A 23,844-nucleotide genomic window follows, 5' to 3' on the forward strand; every position below is an offset into this window, starting at 1 on the left:
AGCTATTGTGAATTTTACTTTTTGTTGATTATTTCTACTGTGTTTAGTTTGTCCCCAATCAATGTTTGCTGTCTTCAGTGTTCTTAAAGAATGTTTATTTTCAGTCAGGTCATTTTGTTTTGGGAACTAGCCAACTTGAACATGCTCTGTTGTAAACATCATCAACTATATTTGTTTCATTTCTACTAATCATACTTATTAATTGGATAGCATGATTAAAATATGCTTATTTCTTTGAACAAGGAACCAAGAGCATGAGATAGAACAATGATGGCATCTAGATGGAGAGAGGCATCAAATGTCTTTGTAATCCAAATAGTGGGTCAACATGTCCTTTAAATTTTTAGATACCTCAGTGGAATAAATCAGAAAACATATGGTTTTGCTAAGTGATGGTGATGCCTCAATATACATTATTATCTGTCTATATTAATAGATCACTTTATTCTAACACCCAAATTTCCCCACTGGTGTATGTCCACTTTTAGCTATATACATGATATATGATGAAAATTAATTGTCAACTCATCTTCTAATTTAGAAAGCTGATTTGTTTTGGAATCATCTAGTTATTTGTGACAAAGTGATGGAAGACTGCAGAAAAGGTGAAAAACATCCAACATTTTACGTGGTAATCATACCCCAGGCACCATGACAGATGTTTGACAAAATTATCTTCTTCAAGCCTCTCCACAAACAGGAAAGCATTTTTAGTTCCTTTTTTAGTTGCAGGAGCCAGAACTTAGAGGGCTAGCTGCCCTGAAGTCATGGGACTACAGTCTAAGCCATTCTGCAGACCCAAAGCCTGATTTATATTCATGGCAAGTGTCTCTATTCTGTAGCCTTTATGATTGAGAAGGCTTTGCTTTATCCTTTAATAAATATGTATTGAGTGCGTATTAGGTGCCACACCCTGAGCTCGGCTTGGGAATCAAGCTATAAAACAATGATAATTCCTACTCTCAAGAAGCAACGGTCTAATGGGAGCGGCAGGCAGATAATCAGATGAGATTAAAGGGCAGTGAGGCATCCAGTAGCGGGAGAGGGAGGAGAGGAACAGAGGGCTAAGTGATGGAAATGAAAAATTGATTACATAGATTACTGCAAAGTGAGAGGGGATAAAAATAAGTCCTAAATGAAATCACTGGAGGTGCAAGCGTTTTGCAAAATCCTGAGAAATGTTTGTAAGTGTTGCATCATAGTGATGATGGCTCATGATGATTAGGAATTATAATCTAGATACCAGCATAAGACTTGAATGCCAACAACCCAAATTCTTCAGTATGAGCCTGTCGGAAGACTGAAAAGTGTTTCTTATTCTACATTTATTGAGCTTTGTCAGACTAAATGACCCTAAGATGAACCCCCAGGGGTTTCTCCAGCAGTTCCTCAAGGCCTCAGTAGTTTTGCCTTATTGTTTTTTCAAAAGTCATCTCTAGATTTTCAGAATGCGCCCTCTTTTTTTTTTTTTGCATTATGAGTATTCTCAAAATAAAGTTGAAGGAACACCCCCGACTCTAGTAAGAATTATACTAAATTCATCCCCATGTTATTTGTGTTTTTTCTCTCTCTCTCTCTCTCTCTCACACACACACACACACACACACACACACACACACACAATTTAGGGGGAGAATGATTTGACCATTTTCCCTGTTAATTTATTCAAAGGCTTACCATTCTTGCCACAGAGTTATCCATTATATCAAATATTAGTCTTTGATGTAGCAGTTTAAACCCAACTTTTCTCTTGGTTGGTTGCTTTTGTTGACTTTTGATATCTTGAAAGAAAAGGAGGATATTTTTAAGTTTGTGAAATTGCAGGGTAAACATACTTTTCATGATTTCCTCTCCTGTACCATTAACTTCAGCCAAATTACATAAACTCCTTTCTTCCATCGTGCATTAAGTGTTCCTGGGCAAGTGCCTTTATTTAGCTTCCCAAAATGCACTTTCCCTTCATCTCTATTATTCTTTGCAGTACAATTTGAATACTCTCCTTCTTTAAATCGTTTCTGATTGCTCCAGCAAGGGGCACTGAGTTCAGACAAACACAGGCTATGATTAGAGTCTCCTGAGCAGACTGCAAAGCAAGGATGACCCAGCTCCCTTATCTTTCTATCTCACACAGCATCTCCATCTCCAGCATTATGTATGGTTACTAAATATTTGCTAAATGAATGGATTAGTTAATTAATGAATTAGGGGCTATTAGGAAAGAGAACTGATCTGAATGTACACTGGGCTGGCAAATGGATGTGATAACAACATTCGGGAACCAAGTCTTGACATGAAGGCACAACTGCTGATCAAAACAAAGAAAAAACAAAGTACAAAAATTGACTGCATTCAATTCTGAGACAAAACATCAGAGGTAGACATGAACCATCTGCGGGATGTTTGGAAAAGGGAAACCAGGAACAGGAATTGGCCTCCTATGACCTTGAAAAAGGGGACCTCCTAATGTGGGTGGAGTTGCAGCCAAGGCCTTGACAACTGTATTTTCAAACTTTGGAAATGCTGCTATATTTTGGAAGGAGAGAGTAGAAATGGGGCCAAAGGGTGGGGAACGAAGGGAGGCAGATTGGGCTTAACCCTGGTCTTAGAGAGAACCAGGGCTATAACCTACGGGGTAACCTACATGTTCCTGGGTCCTCAGCAGTTGGAACTGGTAGCCAAATCCCGTCTCCACCACAGCCTGGGCTCACAGGGCCCCGCACTGCTCCCTCAACCCTGCCTGGGCAGGTTACTGCAGCTTCTTGCCACTTTCTCTCTGGACGTTCTGGTGTCCTTGGATTTCCCTGTTTTCATTACCGTATGCCTCTTACTGCCTCTGCAATATCCCCAGAGTGGGAGAGCTTTCTCCATGAATGACACCTATAAAATCTGCCCCATGGCCTTTGAAACATGTTTTCCAGAACCTGGATTGAAGGTATTTCAGAAGATCTCATCCAGTGAAAGTATAAACACATTTTCCCCCCAAACTGCTAGAGGAGGACTTAGGCAAATACGTAAATAAACTATATACTATACTTTGATTACGATGTGAGTTAAACCAACTTTCGCATGCTGGGCTGGAGACTAAACCATTTCTTTCCTCTGCTTCCATTGTTTCAAATCCATTACAAAGGCATTATGGTTGCTTTGTAAACAGAGTTGGCATCTGCGGGTGAAATTAAAAGTCAGATGCCAGTGAATGGGATGGTTAAAATGTGATTCCAAGTGCTTAGTTTATCTAATATTTTTAATAAGGTCTTGGAAACTATGTAGGAAAGTGGGTTTTCGTAAGAAAAACAAAAGCTGTGTGGTCTCTAATTTCTCCACAGCATGGGCTTGACCTATATAAAGTCTCTTGCAAAGTCCACGTGAGGGTAACCAAAGAATTCTATTCCTGGAAAATGAAACCTTGGGGACTTGCTGAGAGTTCAGTCTACAGTTCCAAAAAGCTTTCACATTCCCCAAGCTTTTGCTTACGCTGACCATTAACACATAAATTCCCGCCAACCACCTTTGGAATAATAGCTAAGGCTATTATTGGAATATTGGAGTTATTGGAATAAGAGCTAAGGTGGGGGTGTTGGGGCAGTGAAGACCATCACAGAAGTTTCCATGCTCAAGATAAAAATAACGTCGCGTCTCCACACCACACGTCCTAGATGATGGTGAATATAAGCAGCCGAAGACAGTAGGGGAAATTTCTATTGCCAGGTGGAAGGGAACAGCAATTACACAGAAAAATCAACTGGGGCAGCCATTTCTATGAGAGAGATGAAGACAGTCAGGAGCGTGCTAAAGCCAAAACCTTGGCTGACAAGAAGGGTCAGGAAGTAGCATGGCATATTAACAAGTGTAAGAACTGTCAACTCAGACAAACCCAGACTCCAAAGCTGGTCCTTCTCCTTAAGAAATGTCTACTCTTGGTCATGTTTGACTTGGCCTTTCCAAGTACTAATATTTTAATATCAACATTTTAGAATGTAATACTTGGCTCTTAGAGTTGTAAGAAACTCTTACACAATAGAGGATTAAATTAAATACGATATAAAATATTGAGCACATCATGTGATCAGTGTGTGGTCTGACCATTGTGCCAGACACAAAGGCACAAGCGAGAATATTACGGCAAACTGTTTTGACCATAACAAGTCAAGTAACAGTAAAGCAAATTGATGACAGAATATTCTGAGCCTGTGTTCTATCCATTTCATGTCTTCAGTACCTCATGAGGGAAAGTGGCAATTATAGTATGAATTGTGCAAAATCCCGGATTTGCAAGAATGATGTGATTATGTATGTTACTTCTGCTCCTGCGTTCATTATTTTCTACGGTTGGAAATGAAATGCTGGGTTAATATTTTATACCAGTCTTCAGTAATGAAGGATTTTAGAAGTCTACGTTACTTTCAGTAAGACAGAAAATCTTCATTCCTTTCAGACAACAGCAGCAACAGTCAGAATAGTTTTTATCCAGTGCTTGCTATGTTTAATACTGCATTCTGCTAAGCCCTCTGTGTGGCCTGTGTCACTTGATGTCACAGCAACCTGTGAGGTGAGTTACTGTCATGTTTTCCATTTTAGCCAGGAGGAGACTAGGGCCCAAGAGGATGAGTGACATAGCCAACATCACACAACTAAGTAGCACTTTCCTGTGCCACACAGCTTGCCTTCTGGGTTATCCACGTTTACTGGACTCCCTGGCTGGACACATTTTTCTGTGACCATGTTTCCCTTCTGCATTCTCCCTGCGTCTCTAGTTCCTTGATTTGTTGTCTCTGGGCACTCTGTCTGTGTCTCATTTGTAAAAATTTCCATGCCACCTGTAGATGTCTCAGGTACACCCCATTGACCTGTATTAACTTCATATCCGGTCGCTCAGTCATGTGCGGCTAAAAACTTATTTTAAAGTGTTCATGCAAACCCTCACCACTTATTGTATTTCATTCCCCATCAAGCCATCAAACAAAGGTAGTTATATGTTTTTAAGCATATTACTGGACATATGAGTCAGAATCAGCTCTTCTAAAGGAGAACAAAGGCTGACCCCTCAAAGTTGGTGTTTTGTTTTGACACGTGGGCATTTCCTAGAAACTTGAAGAAAATGCTTTTAGAACAGTCCCAGTACCAACTAAAGGTGAATAAAATCCAGAGGACACTTCGGGGTATTTGAATGCAAAATTCTGGCATATCATATGGCTTAATGTATTTGAGTTACTTTTATAATTGAGATGTTAGAAAATGTATCTCCTTTAATGCATTTGGAAGAAATGTAATTAGAACTTTATTTTGAAGTTCTACAAACCAGAGAAACTTGAGATTCCTTTTTAATGGATGTCAGAGCCTATCCTTCTAATTTAAATGACTGCTAGCCAACTACTACAGCTGAGAAATTGTTTGCAAACATGGGACATGTCGATTCATTTTTCTTCCCTCAGTTTGTAGCAATTCTGAATCTTTGAGAGAAAAGAGAGAACAAAAAGGCAATTGGGGGCAGATAATGAAAATAAACTTTAGCATGCCAGAAAAGTAAAATTATTTGGCTGGATTCAATGATTTTCATCCTAAATTATTTTCCTGAAGCATGTTTTTGTCCCTTTGTGCAAAGGGTGAGTACTTTGGATTAGAATTTTCTCACTGAGTGACAAGTCCTTGTCTTTGTAAATGATGCTCTGAGCCCAGACACCAGTGTCTCACAAACTCATTAAGCCATGAAAAACATATGAGCAATTACTCAGGAAAAAATGTTCATGTTGAGGCAGATCTGAAAGCATTGTGGACTGCATGAGCATTTAGGAGAGTTAGTTCATAGTTTATGTTCTGTTAACTTAGCCATGATCCTAATCTTTGTTAGAATTTCCTCTATTTTGGATAAAAATACCTTATATGTTTATAAAATATTTTAAAAAAATTAAAAAAAAGAATTTCCTCTATTTTTAGCCAAGATTTGGGAGGCATCTGGAAGTGCCTCAGTTGGCTGGAAACAGATGGCATGTACTGCCTCTTCTTAGATCAGTAAGAAAACCCTCCAGTGACTGCTCAATTGTGGTTTCAGGTTGTTGCACATTTCTCATTCTTTCTAGAGTGTTTTTGTTTGTTTTGTTTGGTTTGGTTTGTTTGGTTTTTGTTTTTTTGCTGCATGTGATGATGGTGTGTTTTGGTAGTTTACCATAGCGTACAACCTTTAAATTCATCATTGCTTAAGTGCAATGCTATACCTTAGTAATCAGTACTCAGCGATATTCTTTCATACAAACGTAATATTCAAGTAGACTTTAGAGAACTGGCAAACTGGTTTTTGCACAGGTGGTACATTTTTTCCTTGACAGTACCAATATCACATAAAATTTGTTCTGAAAAATTGTTCAGCAGTGGAAACAGAGCAGAAATGATACATGCATCAAAAAGTGAAAACCTTCCATCCTTATCCTATCAATATTTGCTGATGGGTGATCACTCAAATAATTAAAAACAAATAAAAAATGAATCCATAAGATCATGGGTTATTGCACAAGCATTTTGCTTTAAGAAAGTCAACCATTTGTGATGAAACGTTATGGGATCTTGTTTCATAAAATCTTAAGCCTGAGAAAGATTACTAAAAGATTATGGAAAAAGAGATTACTCAATCGATTCACCTCATATTCAAGGTGGAAAATGGAAGACCAGAAAGGCTAACTGGTGCATTAAGGATCATACATCAACTTAATCAATGGCAGGACCAGATTAGGACCCTCATTTCCTGACTCAGAGTTCAGTCTCTATCATTGTATGGTTAATCCTTTTTGTTTCAGGCTTTTATCCTGAGAGTGTTACACCATTTCAGAACCATAAGACACCTCTAGGTTTCTGAGAACCAAAATGTGTGATTAGTGGAAACTCCATGTGATGGATTTCCTGTTCAAACTGAGACCTCAGATTTACTGATGCCTTCTCCTTAATGTAATCAACAAATCAGTGTCAAATACCACTGTAGCCTGGTGTCCTTCTAGTCTTATCCATAGTCACATCTTGTTAACATGAGTTTGGAGTGGAAGATGGAGAATAAGTTTTGGGATCTAAGTCTCTGCACTCCTCCTTAACTCTATTTCTTACACTAAAATATAGAAATTCCAATTTATAATTTTATAATTTAAAATTTATAATTAAATTATAAATTATAATTATATTTTATAAATATATTGTATTTAATTATATATAATTATAATTATATTTTATAAATATATATTATAAGTTATAATTAAATTCTAATTTATAATTTATAATTTATAGAAATTCTATTAATTTAGTTAATTGTAATGTGTCAATGTTTACTTCATAGTTTGATAAACATGAAGATATTAATATTAAGGGAAACTGGGTAAAGGATATACAGGGATTCTTTGTACTCTTCGCAACTTTTGTGTTAGTCAAAATTATCCAAAAATAAAAAGTTTATTGAAATAAAAAAACAAACAAAACAAAAACCTATAGTGACAGGTGGTAGTTGGACTTTAAGGAATGGTGATAAATACATAGATAAAATTTTTAAGAGACAGTGGAGATGAACTCTTAAGCTTTTTTGTAACATTTTGTTTGGGGTTAACAATTCTTTTTTTAATGTGTATAACAGTAGATACAATACCTCACAAATGCATTGGCTTTCCACTGCCACACCATCACCACCCCCACAAACCCACATAAGCACGTGCACACAGTCAGACTTCTGACACCTGTCTTCATATCTCTCAAGCACCTCTGCAGCTGGGCAGGCCCACGCCTTAGCCCCTTGTTCCCACTGAAGAGACCAGAGAAGTTCTCATGCTGTGTGCCACAATCATTGTCTCCCACTGCTTTGCCTCTCCCAGTCAGACACCTCCTGCTTTAGGAATTGTAAGACTCACAGTGCTTTTCTATCTCTCATCCAAATGAAGTCCAGAAGGATTAAGTGTGGAGGGAGGGGAAGGAAATGTTAACTATAGTATTTTCAGTGCTTGGAATTTACATTAGAAGCCTCTTGATCCCTGTTGAAGTCATATTCAGGTTCTAAATGCCATAGTATCCCATGTCTACACTGTGGATTACGTTTGGATAATTATTTTCTCTGATATGATACGTGCCTTTGGGACACAATCCACCACTCTAAGCAAAAGTGGCCACTGGAAATGCAAACTGATTTAATAATGGTTTCAAGAAGCACAATTAAAAAGATCATTTAGGGGCACCTGGGTGGCTCAGTGGGTTAAAGCCTCTGCCTTTGGCTCAGGTCATGATCTCAGGATCCTGGGATCAAGCCCCGCATTGGGCTCTCTGCTCAGCAGAGAGCCTGCTTCCTCCTCTCTCTCTGTCTCTGCCTGCCTCTCTGCCTACTTGTGATCTCTGTCTGTCAAGTAAATAAATAAAATCTTAAAAAAAAAAGATCATTTAAAATGATTACTTCTTAATAAGCAGTTAATAAAGCAGAAAGATCCTGGATGTTTAGTTAGAGAGGTATGGATTGGCCTCTCAGTTCTAAAACTCCCTACGAGAAGGGAGAAAATCGCTGAAATCCTCCGTTGGGACTCCGTTGGTTAGAAAAAAAAAAAAGGCAGAGTAATTATGATAGTTGTATGAAAATAATGTTATGTGAAAGCCTAGTGAAATACTTGACATTTAGTAAGTGTTGACCGCTGTCAAAAATGTTGTTGGTACTCTACCATATCCCCTTAGTCTGTATGATTCCCATCCTTAGAGTCTGTGTCTATGCATGAGGCACTGTCCTCTGATGTAGAAGGTCGAAGTCTCCTTCGCTAGCAGGCATGGCAATAGTGGGGAATTCACGCTCCCTTGGAGCCGCCCTCTATCCCCTGTTCCAATATGGGGTGTGTTCCACACTGGTCCCAGAGGTTCTCCAGTGGGATTAAGCTCCAATTGCCTATAGTGATAACTGGCTTGATTAGGCATATGTCACTGGCTGTCTCCACCCTCTGTGCCCCTTCCTGTTCCCTTCTAAAAATATTTACTGGGCCAACATTTAAATAAATCACTTATAGTTAAAGCCGTGTCTCAGTGTCTGCTTCTGAGGAGCCTTAACCAAGACTATTTCTTCCTTACCATGTATGTATGCCGTAATAAAGAATGGCACCTCGCTTGTAAAGGCACTCAGGTACACTGCAACACTGTACTCTTAGGTCTGTAGTGCGTTAAAGTACTGTGCATAGTGGTCAAGAACTTGGGCTCCAATGGCACACATATCTGGTTTAAAATCCTAATACTGCCATATTGAACAAGCTATTTAATTTCTTAGCCTTAGCTTTCTCAACTTTAAAATGGGGATAATAGGGACTCCTGGGTGGCTCAGTGGGTTAAGTGTTTGCCTTCGGCTCAGGTCATCATCTCAGGGTCCTGGGATCAAGCCCCGCATTGGGCTCTCTGCTCAGTGGGGAGCCTGCGTCCCCCCAACCCCCCGCTCTGCCGGCCTCTCTGCCTACTTGTGCTCTCTCTTTCTGTCAAATAAATAAATAAAATCTTAAAAAAATAAAATGGGGACAATAATTTCTAAATTGTTATGATGATTAATGAAATGATGAATCAAAATATGGATGATAACTATACCTATTCCATAGAGTTAGTGCCTATAAGTGAGATGGAAGATGTACCGTCCTAGTACAGTGTCTGGAGCACAGGAAGTTCTCAGTAAAATGTAAACCATGTGCCAAATTAGTAACGAGAAAACCTCGGCATGGGCTTCATTTTTGCTTCTAGCTAAGTGCTAATACAACATGGTTCATTCATACCAAATTAAGTAAAGTACTATTTTTAATTATAGGTATGGTTAGGTATGTGCTAGTCCCTTTTCTCTTTTCTCTATCCATACATCACATCTTCACACACACATATAAATCAGATTTCATAAGCTTATATTTTACCAGGTAGTTTTTGATATTACTAAGGTATTTTATATGACAAAGAAATTCACCATAGACTTTCCTTAACATGCTCCTATTCCTTTCATTAAACCTAAAATTTCTGTTAATTACCAAATGCTAACCTAAACATTCCAAGAATACATATGTTGTATAAAGCAGGTCACACCTCTACAAACTGTGTGCACATTTGCATCATAAAAGTCAGTAAATTATTGTAGGAAACATAGAGTAAAATAATTAGAAACTCCCGTTTAGAGTTGAAAGTATGTGATTAAGCAAAATATTCGGCCCATGGTAAGTATGCAATGAAAAATATGTGGATTGAATTATATTAAATTACAGGCTTTTATGGGCATGTTCATTAAGAGTCATTCTATCTTCAAAATTGATCTTTATTCCAAAAATCTACTCTTTTATTTATTTAATCAGTTTCACTAATGACAGGATTATTTTATGATATCTTTTGTTTTTATGAGAGGGCAATTTATTCAGTATATTAGATTTTACTTTATGCTGTATACGTATTTTTCCTTCAAAATGTTCTTTAGGGAAAAAAAATTGAGCAGAAGCAGACAGACTGTTCTAGGACATCCCTTCCTTTTAGAGACAAGTTTCTCCAGCATAAAAAAAGATTGGCTTCCAAATTGGTTAAACTGTTTCTTCTGTACAGTACAGTGACATGTTGTCTTGTTACAGTGAACATGTGCTCTCATTTTGGACGAGCTGTTCTGTGAAAAAGTTTTATTTAGCCCACAGAGCCAGTCCCCGGATTTGTGGGTGTTACCTCCTTTCCTTGTTACCAGGTTTTGTCATCATCATTATTGCTTTTGCTCTGTCAGCTGTAACACAGTTTAGTAGCAACCTTTCTTAAAAAACAAGATGTTTCTGAAAATAGACAGAACAGTTGGCTAGACAGAAAAGAGACATCAACAAAAGTAGGTCTGTTGTTCCTCTGTGTTTTGCTCCCTGAATCATTTCTGAGATAGCTTCACACATTGTAAATGAACATGCTTTGGATGAGGATATAATCTAATATAATCTGTATGTCCTAATATAAACTTTTATCCTACTTTATCACAGAAATAAATCTATATGGACACTGATTTGTTTCAGAGAATTCTTAAGTATTTTACTTCTGTTCAAATTAAGGAGTTTAACCGAATATATTGACTGGGTTGGCTTGTTTGCTTTTTTTTTTTTTTTTTTTTTCCTGTGAGAAAACTGGTTTCTGTAGTAAATGAATACCTTAATTTAAGATCAATAGATGGATCCAGATGTTTCTTCATGGTCTGATTGAATAGCTGATTCAGCCAAGAGGAAGTAGTAGCTTTATTATTTCTGATTTTTTTTCTTCCTCTGTGCCTCAACTAAAACAAAAATTAGGTCATGCAATATTTACTCTTCGGGTGAAATGACATTTTTCAGCTTCCCAGTAATTAGCAGAAATGACCAATATGGAATAAAGGAACAAACCCCTCTAATCCTTTCCTTGTCCAGCAGAAATAATATGACATCCCTTTCAGAGCACAAGTTGGAAGACGCATGAGAAATAGTCAATCCACTAGCCCTTCAGAATCCTATGGTTTTCATATTTGACAATGTTGGGATCTAATGCCTACAGGGGCATTATCCTAAGAAATCAACATCCCGAATATGATGATAAATTCAGATGTTATCTCTGCTTCCTGATTTGATCTCTGTGTCTGGACTGCCTTCTTACAGTGTATATAAATATACCAGTAATATTTTTTAAATACACATTTGATTTGCTTTTGTAATATCTCTTCAATTCGTCTTGGATAAGTTGTCTTTATTTCCAAATCTTTTCTATACAAGATTAAACTAAGTTTTAACCAATCGCCCTTTATCACTTCCTCCTCCCCCTCACTTAAACTACTGAAACAGAGCTTTTAATCTGATATGTATGAAAGGGCTTCAGGAAGCCGTGAGCTAAATGAAAATGAATACAGAGTGGTACAAGTGTCTTCACACGTACTTCGTTCTGACAAAAGGATCATGTCTTTCTTCAGATTCACACAAGGGTGTATAACTTCCAATTTTAAGAACTACTGCCTTCGGGATTCTCTCCCTTTTGTTGCTATTAGTTAGGGAATGCTAATCCCTACCTTAAATTTTACTGAATAGATGGGGTCACCAACTTCCTTTTCCATTACAGTTCACCCGTGGTCCCTTATTTTCTCTTACCTTTCTGGCTTTTGTACTTTTCTTGTTCCAGTGTAAGTAAGAGGAGCAAGAGAGAGAAAAGAGATGACACACTAACCCTCTGCCAGTAACAGTGGTTGGCATTTTCATATGTGGCACATCATTTGATCCACTACAGCCCTACAAGTTAGACAGTATCCTTGTGTTTACAGATGAGAAAAGTGAAGTTCAAAGAAGTTAGTCATTCCTATAGCCTACACATGGAAGAATCCAGATTTAAATCTGTGTTGAATCTAGTGCTGGGGAGAAAATTTTTACTTCTTCCCTGTTATGTTCTTTGGCTGGCCTAATAATTACGTTGACATATGACAATCAAACAGAAGAACAATTTAATTTAGTACATATAGAAATCTCATGTAAACTTGAGGGGGTCAAAGACAGGCAGCTGAGGTTTATATGCCATCCTGAGCTAAGGCAAAAGGGCTGCAAAGGGAAGGAAGACAATTCTTTGGAGGATAAGAAGAACAAATGTTTGGTAAACAAATGTTTGCTATTCTGATATAAAAAGTTATCCCTGGTAATAGCTCCCTTCTTGGTACAGGCGCCTTTTCTAAATTCTTTTAGGTAGTTGAGAGGGAAGTAAAAGGCTCTTCTTGGGTCTGTTAAGCCTTGATTGCCTTCACCTCAAATAATTCACATGCCAAAGTGACACATTCTAGGGCAGTCTGCTCTGAACCCCATCACTAAAGTGCATTCCTTCACAAAGCCTTCCCAGACAGAGTGAATGGACATAGTTTACTAACAGCATCACCTTTTACAATGTCTAACTTACATTTTCTTATTATTCTCTATTATCAAAATATACTTTCATTATTCTAGGGCAGATTTACAAATGCACATGTGCTGTTTTATTTCGTCAGTGTTGTCATACTGTCTCATACTGTGACAGAGTGCAAGAATCATTTATACATTCATTAATTCATTCACTTTTTAAAGTAACATTTATTAAAATTTACTCCTGTCAGTGCTTTGATAAGTTCTGGAATAGTGGTTCTAGGTTCTATCTTCACATTAGATTCTACTGGGAAACCTTTGAAAAAATGCCAGTACCTGGTCTTGGCAACAGAAATTCTGATGCAGTTAGTGGAGGTGGCACTTGAGCAGTGTCTTTTTAAAAAGCTTTCCCAGTCATGGCCAGTGTTGAGAACCATTGTTCCGGAGTAGTGGCTTTTCAAATCACGGTCCCCTCCATCTGCAGCATCAGCATCATGTGGGAACCTATTACAAAGGCAGATTCTCAGCCCCTCCTCCCAACCTCTTGAACTGTACCAGAAACTCCAGGGATAGGACTTAGCTACCTCTGTTTAACAAGCCCTCTAGATGTTTCCAAGGCAAGCTAAAGGTTGAGAAACACTTCTCTAGAGACATAGGATGAAAAAGGCACGATACTTGCCACTAAGCAATTCTCCTTGGTCTCAAGGGGTACCCAGTTGTTTAAAATATGCATTTTAATTACCTAGCACAGTTCCATAATCTCTAACTTTAGTTGATAATGACAGCATTATTACTACTTAAAAAGTGTAATGACTTTGATCTCTTCTGGGGCAGCCATTAAATGAAGAGTTTATAAGAAAGTCATGGTCAGTGAATAATTCTCTTAACAAAAGTCTTATGAACCTTATGGGTTCAGCTGAATCATCACAGTGTTTTGTAACATACACGCATACAGTGAAAGAGACAGGATTTTGAAATACAAAACCTTAGAGGATAAGTATTTCCAAGGAAGGATTTTTTTTTAAGACTTTTTATTATTATTTATTTATTTATTTGTTAGAGAGAGAGAGAGAGCTAGCACAGGCAGATGGAGCGGTAGGCAGAGGCAGAGGGAGAAGCAGGCCAAATAGGAAGCCCTATGTGGGACTCGATCCCAGGACGCTGGGATCATGACCTGAGCCGAAGGCAGCCACTTAACCAACTGAGCCACCTAGGCGTCCCCAAGGAAGGATTTTTTTTTTTTTTTAAGATTTTATTTGACAGAGAGGCAGACAGAGAGAGGGGGAAGCAGGCCCCCTGCTGAGCAGAGAGCCAGATGCGGGGCTTGATCCCAGGACCCTGGGATCACGACCTGAGCTGAAGGCAGAAGCTTTAACTCACTGAGCCACCCAGGTGCCCCCCCAAGGAAGAATTTTAAGGTGGTCTTTGTGTTGTGTTTCTGTTCTATTATTGTCCATACCATACTTGTTATTTCCCATCTTTATTAATGTAGCTTTTTTACAGCTTTATGACAGCATAATTTACATACAATAAACTGCATATACTTAAAGCACTTAATTTGATTAATTGGGGCTCATATATACACGAGGAGTATAAAACAGCAGCAAGGGGCACTCCAGTTCCATTGCAAGTAACTGTTAGCTGTGCAGATCTCCCCCACCATCCCCAAAGGCAGGATGGGGTTCCAGAGAAGGCTTCCTGAGGAAGGTAACATGAGCTATTTGTAAGCCAACTAGATGTCAGCCCAAGTGGATAAAATGTGGCAAGGTTGTACAGGATGCAAATAAAGTGTTTCTCATCTCTGTGAAGTCTAGATCCTTGTGGTTGCTGCTATTTATCAACACGTAGGGTTTAAAAATACCCACTGGACATTTTTGTCTCTTAAAATTCCAATTGAGAAAGGTGCTGAACAATACTCTTACTGACAGTAGCAATCTCGGTTTCTATCTCTACAGGTAATCTGCAGTATTAGGGTAACTTGTTTAGTTTTGACTACTCATCTGCTCTTGAAGGCCCACTTCTCTGCTGTGTCTTATACAGAACAGCTTGCATAAAAGTGATATTTTTGCTTTGTAGCAATGGAATCTCATTCCTTGCCTTTAACTTCCTTTTAACTTTTCTCTCTTCTTTCTCCTGAGCAAATTAGTATGTCCCTATATGTTCATTTATCATTACCGCCAGGTGCTCATCCTGGGACTTTACTCTTTGGGCTTAAGTTCTCATTCTTTCTTCCATTGCAGGCTGGCTCCATGAGTTGGGAAAGAGACTAGAATCTCCGTACTACGGCAACAATACCTTAGGGGGCCCATCTATCCGAAGTGCCTATATTGCCGCTCTGTACTTCACCCTCAGCAGCCTCACCAGCGTTGGGTTTGGGAATGTCTCTGCTAATACAGATGCGGAAAAGATCTTCTCCATCTGCACCATGCTGATTGGTGGTAAGGGAAATTCTTCTTTCACACCAAGAGAAAATGCTATTCTATTGCTGTTCTGTTTATTCGGTCCTAAAACACAACAGAGACATATTATTAAAATCAGAAGAGTTTAAAAGCACTAGTTAGAAAATCAGTGACAAACACTTTAATATACATATAGATTAGCAGTGAAAGTCTATGATGTCGAGGAATTCCATTTTCTGGACAGATGTAGAAGTAACCATTTACTTGACAGTTGATTTTGAAAGGGTAGGAACTTAGTTTTCTCTGCGTACTGTTTACCCCTAGTGTTTGTGAATTACATGTGTCTGAATTCCAGGCATATGTTTGAAACTCCATTTTACAGTCTCAAACAGGTCACTGTTAATCAAATTTTATTAATACTAATATAGTAAATTAAGGATGTTTGATAGATCACTTAGTTAAAAATAAAAGCAAAGAAAACACCCAATACAATAACAAATATTAACATTTTGAAATTGTTTTTTTGTTTCTTTGTGCTAAATGCTTCAGTATAATACCCAGAGTAAATCTAAAAGGAAAAATCTATGGGTTGGGCACTATTACTATCCCTTTTAACGAACAGACAAACTAATATACTATTGTTTGGGAGCTTCAAACCTACCTTCTGTGCTGTGCTTTGTAACGCTGGGGCTGGACTCTGCGAACCTCATTTTTCCTTGCCATCCTACTTCGGTTACCCTAGGGGCGCCAGAGGAAGACTGGGAAGTAGGAGGTGGAGCGAGGAGACCGCCTGCTTCTGATGTGTCTGATGTATCTTCAGGGGCAGACCACCTCAATCAGCAGCACGTGGTCCCAGCATTCAGTATCTTCAGGCACTCCCACAAACACCTCATTGGGTCTTGGAGATCCCTGCATCCGTTGGGAGTGCCTCTGCATCCAAAGTCAGAGCCCTGGTTTCTTACAGCTCCTCACGGCTCCTCTTTTGGGCTTCTGTGTTCTGATAAGTGCGCTTCTCCCCTTTGTTTATCCATCTCCAAGGACAGAAGCTCCTTCTTGTGGTTATTATATCCATGTTACCTCTATACTCTCTATTTTACTCATTTAACTCTCTAGCCCCAGGAAAACCAGTTCCCTATAGTGAATTTTGTCTGTTGAAACCTTTTGTTTAATTTCCTTTTTCTGAACCTCCTAACATACAGGACTGACACCATTCTTATCGACATTTTTCAGATGATAAATCTAAAGCTTGAAGAAGCAAAGTAACTTTCCCAATGTCATACCATCCGTAAGATAAAGAGGCAAGGTTTGAAGCCAAATAAATGCTTATTTCCATCTATAAACACCCAATCGGAAACTTACTGAATTACAAGATGGCTCTCATGGAATAGTAGGAGATGTGAATGTTTACCTGGATCAAGTAAACATTCTTCTTAGGCCAGAATTCTTAAACTGGGGTTCTATCGGTGTTTTCGGCCCCATATGTTTCTCCCCAAAAGGCTATTCTATCATGTTCTTTTAATGGCCTTAATCCCAGATATCTCTTAGAGATTCGAACCGTATAATAGGGGATGGTTCCGACCATCTTCCTTGTGTGGGAGATGTAAAATGAGTATTCGGGGCTTTAAGCAATGACTCTTCCAGCCTATGCTGAAATCAAAGAAGTATCAGCCAGCCCTTCCCTCAAGGAACTTATGATCCAGTTTGGAAGAGATGGGCTGAAAGACATGGAAAGAGTTGTAATAATAGCAGGCAGTAAATGTTAAGTGCCAAATCAGTTAGGGAAGTTCAGAGGCGGTGACAGAGCACGGGCCAGGGATCGGGAGAATTTCTTGGAAAGGCAGTGCTGTGGCAGAGTTGCTGAAATGGCGTGCTGGGACTGCTGCGATTTGCACAGGCTCTTGGCTGAGGTACAGCAGCAACAGCCCAGGGAGCCGAGAACAGGAACTCTTGTTTTCTAAAGAGCTGCAATGTGCCAGACACCGTGGTGGCTGTTTTATGCCCAGCGTTATGACTTCTCTAATCGCCAGTCTCCTTGACTGCCCATCTTTCAGTTTAGCAAAATGACAAGCATTTTGCCAATATACACAGTTTATACTTATTTAATATTTGCCCATGTTTCTTCTATTCCTGGTGGAAATCTGAGGAAATGCTCAAGCGCTCAAGGCTTAACCTACTGATTTGACATTTCAAGAACCTGCTAGATAATTGAGCTTTTATTCTCTATTGATCCACATACTATATTGTGAATGGTCCTGCATCAGAAATGGGTAAGGCATAAATTATTCCCGGCTATCCGCTGTAAGTAGAAAGCAATGCTGGTCCCAGGGCCAAAAGATAGGGGAAATAATCAGATAATGTTACTTTGTCACTTATTAAATATTCGTTGATCAAATTATCCTGGTGCAAAACCAGTACTCATTTGTCAGTGGCATTAAAGCATTTAGGTGACTTGAATAGCACTGAGGAAACCATTGCTTTTGAATGGCAAATGGCATCTAAGTAACTTGAATTTGTTAGTTAAAGCTTCTCGAATTTGTGTTTGTAGGAAATAACTCTGTATTATTGTGACAATTACCCTAGGCTAGAAGAAATGATGCCTGCATTTTAATATTTCCTAATTAACTAACTAGCATAACTTCTAGATCTAATCATAAGTGCTCACAATATGGAACATTTTGTTCATTTACTTCTCATAACACTGTGAGATAGAAGTTATTAACACCTTAATTTAGATAGAAGGCAGCAGAGGTTTAGTGAGTTCAAATGCCAGAATTCACTGAGACCTAGCAAACTTCTTACAAAATATCCATTTTATTATATACTATAAATTAATTTATTCCCTTAATTTCTATAAATATACACAAACAATTTATTTTTTTAAATTTAAGTATATATTGGGACACCTGGGTGGCTCAGTCGGTTAAGCAGCTGCCTTCAGCTCAGGTCATGATCCCAGGGTCCTGGGATCGAGTCCCGCATCGGGGTTCCTTGCTCAGCAGGAAGCCTGCTTCTCCCTCTGCCTGCTCTGCTTGTGCTCTCTCTGACAAATAAATAAATAAAATCTTAAAAATAAATAAATAAATAAATAAATTTATGTATATGTTACTACAGAATCAAGTCTGAGGTAACTTATTAGGAATCTCCATCCAAGGCTAATGAAATTACTAATGACAGAGATACAATATTTACTACAAAAGCAGGCAGTAAAAATATTAAATGTTGCAGGTGACTGCCAAAACCCCAGATAATTATCTAGGGCACAGGCACTCACTGGCTAAGTGAGGAGGCGGGAGGAAGGGGAAGCTTTCATGTGAGCAGCTGTAATGACAATGTGTGCGAACCACTGATTTATTGGAAGAATAATTAAGACTATCAAAGAGATCCAGCAAAAATAATGAGAAAAAAGCGCATACCTGGACAAATCTATGTAAACATTGAGAACACCCAACACAAAAAAGTAACCTTGAAAGTTTTAAACAATTATTACAATTAATGACCGAATATTGTAAAGCTGACAGATATAAGTTCAATATGCATAAATTAATAGTATTTCTAGATGCTAGTAACAATTAGAAAATAAAATATAAGAAGTGATTTTAAAAATATCAAATATCAAATGTACGATTCTACTATACCAAAAACTACAAAACATTGTTGAGAAAATTTACAAATGGTCTAAAATAATGGAAGGATATACAAAGGTGATAGTTTTAAGACTCAATATTATAAATATAGCAGTTTTACCCAAATTAATCTGAAGATTCAATGCAATGCCAATGTGAATTCTAGTAGATGAGTGTTTATGTCTGTTGGTGGGTATGTTTGTGTGTGTGTGTGTGTGTGTGTGTTTGAAAAATGACAAGATATTTCTAAGAATTAGTGCAAATGCAGAGCTAAAACTAGTCAAAGCAATTGTAAAGAAAAACAAAATTGGAAGATTTGCACTACAGATATCAAGATGCATTGTAACATTACAGCAATTAAGAAAGTGCATGATAGGGGCACCAGTCAGTTAAGCAACCACCTCTTGATTTCAGTTCAAGTCATGACCTAGGGTCCGGGGATTGAGCCCCGTGTTTGACTCTGTGCTTAGCAGGGAATATACTTGAGATTCTAGCTCTCCCTCTGTCCTCCCCTCTACTTTCTTTCTTTCTCTCTCTCTCAAATAGTAAGTAAATCTTTAAAAAGTACATCTTAAAATCTTAAATCTTAAAAAAGGAAAGAAAAGAAAAAGAGAAAGAAAGCACATGTTAGCTCAGGAACAGACAAATAAGACATGTGGAATAGAAGAGTTCAGAAATAGGCCCATGCACATATGGTCACTTTATTATGACATAGGTGACATGCAGTGTGAAGGGGGAATGATGATTCTTTCAATAAATGTTTCTGGGTCAAATGTATACTGTATGTTGGAAAACAACCTTGACAACTTCTAAAACTGTACATTAAGATTAATTCCTCCTGGAGCCCTAACCATAAATGGATAAGTTGAACTACAGAATTTGTATTTATAAAAAAACATTATTTAAAGAGCATAAAGAGAGCCATTGGGTAGGAGACAGTATTTGCAAATATTTACCTGACAAAAGACTCTTACCTATTATATATAAAGACTGTCTACAAATCAATAAGAGCAGACAATCCAAAAATGCATAGAAACCTTAAAAAGTACTTCACAAACAGATTTCCAGGCCAAATAGATAATACAAATATAAAAAGGTGCTCAACATCATTCATCAAGGACATGTAAATTAAGATCAAAATTAGATAGCATTTATATTCACTGGAATGCTACTCTTAAAAACAATGACAGCCCAAGTGTCTGAGAGGATACGAAACATCTTGACTTCTCCTGTACTATCGATGGGAGTGCACGTGGTACAAGAGTTTTGTTGATATCTACCAAAGCAGAACATACTGGTACTCTGCCACTCAACACTTCTACTTCTGAGAATATATATCCAATGGAATGCTCATATATAGAGAGAGAAAGAGAGAAAGAGAAACAGAGAGAGACAGAGACAGATAAATGCTTGTAGAAGCATAATTGTAAGAATCTCAAACTGGATATGCCCATTAGTAGGAGAATAAATAAGTAAATTGTGAAGTCATTACTCAATAGAGTACTTATACGGTCATGAGAATGAATGAACTATCACATCACGCAACTACACGGACGAATCTTAGTAACAATGCTAAGCAGAGAAGCCAGACACCAAAAAGTACATATTGTATGACTTTGTTTAGAGAAAGTTTAAAAGTAGGCAAAAGTTATGGACTGCAATATAACTCACAACTGCTGTTAACTTTGGTAATGGGGCTGGTTAGTGTCTGTGAAGGGGACATAGGGAGGCCTGGGGTGCTGGTACTATCCTGTTTATTCATTGGGAGGGTGATTCACTTTAAGAAATCCCAATGAGCTGTATATTTAGTATTTGCGTAATTTTCTTGATGTGTTATTGATCTTAATTTTGCCTTGTAAAATTATAATAGCTAAAAATAGTAACTACCACGTGTAGGATGATGGGAGGGTAGCTAACGCCTTTCATGTCAGGTTGTTTTTAAGTCTTGTCTTAACATGATGAGTCAAGCAATAGAAGTAAAGTTATGTTGTCTAAAATATTGGTGATAATTCACAAGACCTGAAATAAATGATTTTAAAAGATTATCTTTGGGACGTGGGATGGGGGTGAAGGGGTGGACTTGGGGCTGAACTATTCATATTACATTTTCTAAGCTAATTGCTTAGGATTAAAAAACTTTTTAAAGAAAGTATCAAATGACCAGAGGTCCACTTCAGTTCCATAAATATTTATGGTGCACTTAAATTATGCCAGGCACTGTGCTAGATGCTGGGGAAACAAAAATGACTAAGACATGATATTTTCCTTCGAGGAGTTCACAGTTTAGTAATGGAAATAGGAACTTGGGCAGATGATGTTCTTTCTTTTTCCATTTTAATTTTTCCTATTATAATGCACATTTAGAAAAGACTGAAAAATCCACACAAAAATTAGAATTACATCAAATCCCATTACCAAAAGATAGTCTTTTCAGTCTTTTTATACACCCATAACCCTCTTTTTGACAATATTTATATTAACTCTGCATATCATTTTTGCCATGAAACAAAAATGTATTAGGACATTTTCCCATTTCTTTAAAAGCTCTTCTATCATATTTAATAATGACTAACTCACAGTCACCTAACAAGTCAGCCCCCATTGACGGGTCTGTTGGCTCAGGCTAAGAGGTTAGATAAAACTTCCTAGTGAAGGTGACTCATCCTTGAGGACATGTCCCGTTTAAATGAGGCATTCTTGTCCCAAAAAAGGTAAAGTGAAATTCCTAACAGTTAAGGCTTTCCTTGGGTCCTCTCATCCTAAATATATTCTCCTGACATAATTTTTTGGGGCCCATATGGGCTATGGTGTTCACAAATTCAGGCTTTTTAAAGATGTATACACTGCCATTTGAATTTGTCATTTAGGAAATTGTTCTCATTCTGTTTTCTCTGCCATCTGCTATCCACAACCCAGTGTACTCTAGCAGGCGTGGAAAATTCCAGGTCAGTGAGTAGGTGGGAAAGAGGAGGAAGGCAGCTAAGATTACCCAAAGCCTGAGCTCTGGTCTCCTTTTATATCAGGGGCCAACAGTCACGAAGTCCCTGCAAAATGGTTGGTGGAGGAACTCAACAAGGACGTTATACCTCAGAGGGCAGTGTGGCCCACAATGCAGAGAGAGAAATGGAGAGGGGAAAAGGGGGGAGAGGGAAGGGAAGAGTGGGGGAGGGAAGAGAAATGGGAAAGGAAAGGAGAAGACAAAGAGGAAGAAAAAGGAGCCAAAGAAAAAGAAAGCCAGGCAAAGCTCTAGGAGTGCACTTTCATTTAAGGTCTGTTGACTTTCTTCTGAGACCCCAGTTATGGAGGTTCCTCCCAAGACCTAATGTTAAAACGAGATTTTACAAAATGCATTTGATATAAAATTCCTACACAAAGCAGAAGAGCCTCCCGCACACTCAGCAGCAGCCCTAGCATGCTACTTTAAAAATCATATACATCAGATTTGCTAGGAGTAAAAGGAAAAGTGAATGATGACTTTCAGAGTGACCTGGACATTGCAGTTCTGAAGTCAAACTGCCATAGCAGCTGGGATGATTCGGCCCTGACAGTTATATTCACTCTTTGCCCATGTGCGAGTGATAACCAGGACAGAGAGGCAGAATAATTATGGAAACTGAAAAATTATGGGAGTTGGGGGTTTTATTTTTTAACTACTTAAATGAGAAGTATTGGCCTGTGCTGAAATGAGACTGTGAAATTATGGTGACTTGGATGCAGACGAGGACTTTCCAACAACACTGAGAATGCTACAATTAATCCAGTAATTCATTTTATTGATAATGTACAATTAGGATGCTAAATGATCTGAACATATTACTTCTTTTACTTTAAGTGCTTTACACACATTATAATTAAGCAAAGCAAAGTTAAAATCATACACATAATTAAGGAAAGCAGTGTTAAAATAAATGAAATAAAATTGTTCTCAGTCCTCAGTTTAGTCTCCATGAAAGACTATTTTATACTTTTACAGATGGTAGGGCTTCCAAACACTGAGCCCATAAGTATATTAACAGAGCCTGAAACTGATGTTTAATTTCTTTGACTTGGAGTGGAATTGTTTCCTTTCTTTCCTGAGTGTTTACCTTAAATAGAGGTCTCTTCTTCCAAACAAAGTACTTGACATCAGAAGTACTGTGCTTTAACAAACATACAGAAGAATGGACCTCTATTTAGAATTTACCAAGAGCCATTCAACACTAAGTTATTAGGCAATAAACAGTTTTCTGGGAATAGTTTTCACCTGTTGGGAGACATTGATTTTTGAAAATTTAGGGAGAATATATACTTATGTTTGTATGGAGCAGGCATACAGCATTAAATATTCCTTGAATTTCTTTCATCGAGAAGTTATTCCCACTAACAACCACTCTTAAGCACTTAAGAGATTACCGGAAAATCTTAACTGAGTCCTTTCCCCGTATTTTACGCCATTGAGTGTGTTGAAAATTTGTGATTACGCTTTCCACTCTCATGGGAAAAATGAACATAAATTGAGTGCCCACTGATTTTCACACAAAATATTGGGCACTTTTTAAAATATATATATATTAACTCCTTAGATCTCAAAAAAGCCCTGTGAGTAAGGTACTACTATGCCCATTTATACATTAGGGAACTGCACCCATGAGAATTATACATCTTCCCAAGTTCACAGTTAGGAAGTGCCAAAATCAGGTTTCAAATCCTGATGTGACTGATTCTGAAGTCCATATTCTCTCTGCAACATTATATTCCTCCTGTATATCACCCTAAGTTTAACCTCATTCTCAAGGGCTTCCTTATGGTTACCATCTTTATAGGCGTGGTGACCGTATCTTCCATAGAGAAATGATGATATAGAACCAGAAAGAATTTTCATTCCAGTGTTAGATTAGATTGCAGATAGCATGCCAGTGGTCACTAATTTATGGCAACTGTAGAGGAAAGAAAGAATTTTATTTGGGGCTACCTTGAAATAGGACAGAGATTCAGGAAGATAGATGCAGTAATGTATTGACACAT

At 38.0% G+C, this 23,844-nt stretch overlaps 1 protein-coding gene across 1 annotated transcript in view; it reads left to right on the forward strand.

Annotated features, from left to right (window-relative positions):
• Positions 1-23,844, forward strand: part of KCNH8 (potassium voltage-gated channel subfamily H member 8) — a gene marked incomplete at both ends in the record, with an annotated part of 371,995 nt that overhangs the window by 286,294 nt on the left and 61,857 nt on the right. The window contains one exon of the mRNA XM_080813771.1: positions 15,059-15,256. Coding sequence (XP_080669897.1) covers positions 15,059-15,256 — 198 coding nt within the window. The remainder of the gene's footprint in view (positions 1-15,058; positions 15,257-23,844) is intronic.

The sequence above is a fragment of the Martes martes genome (genome assembly GCF_963455335.1).
Source record: "Martes martes genome assembly, chromosome: 1".
NCBI classification, from domain to species: Eukaryota; Metazoa; Chordata; class Mammalia; order Carnivora; family Mustelidae; genus Martes; species Martes martes.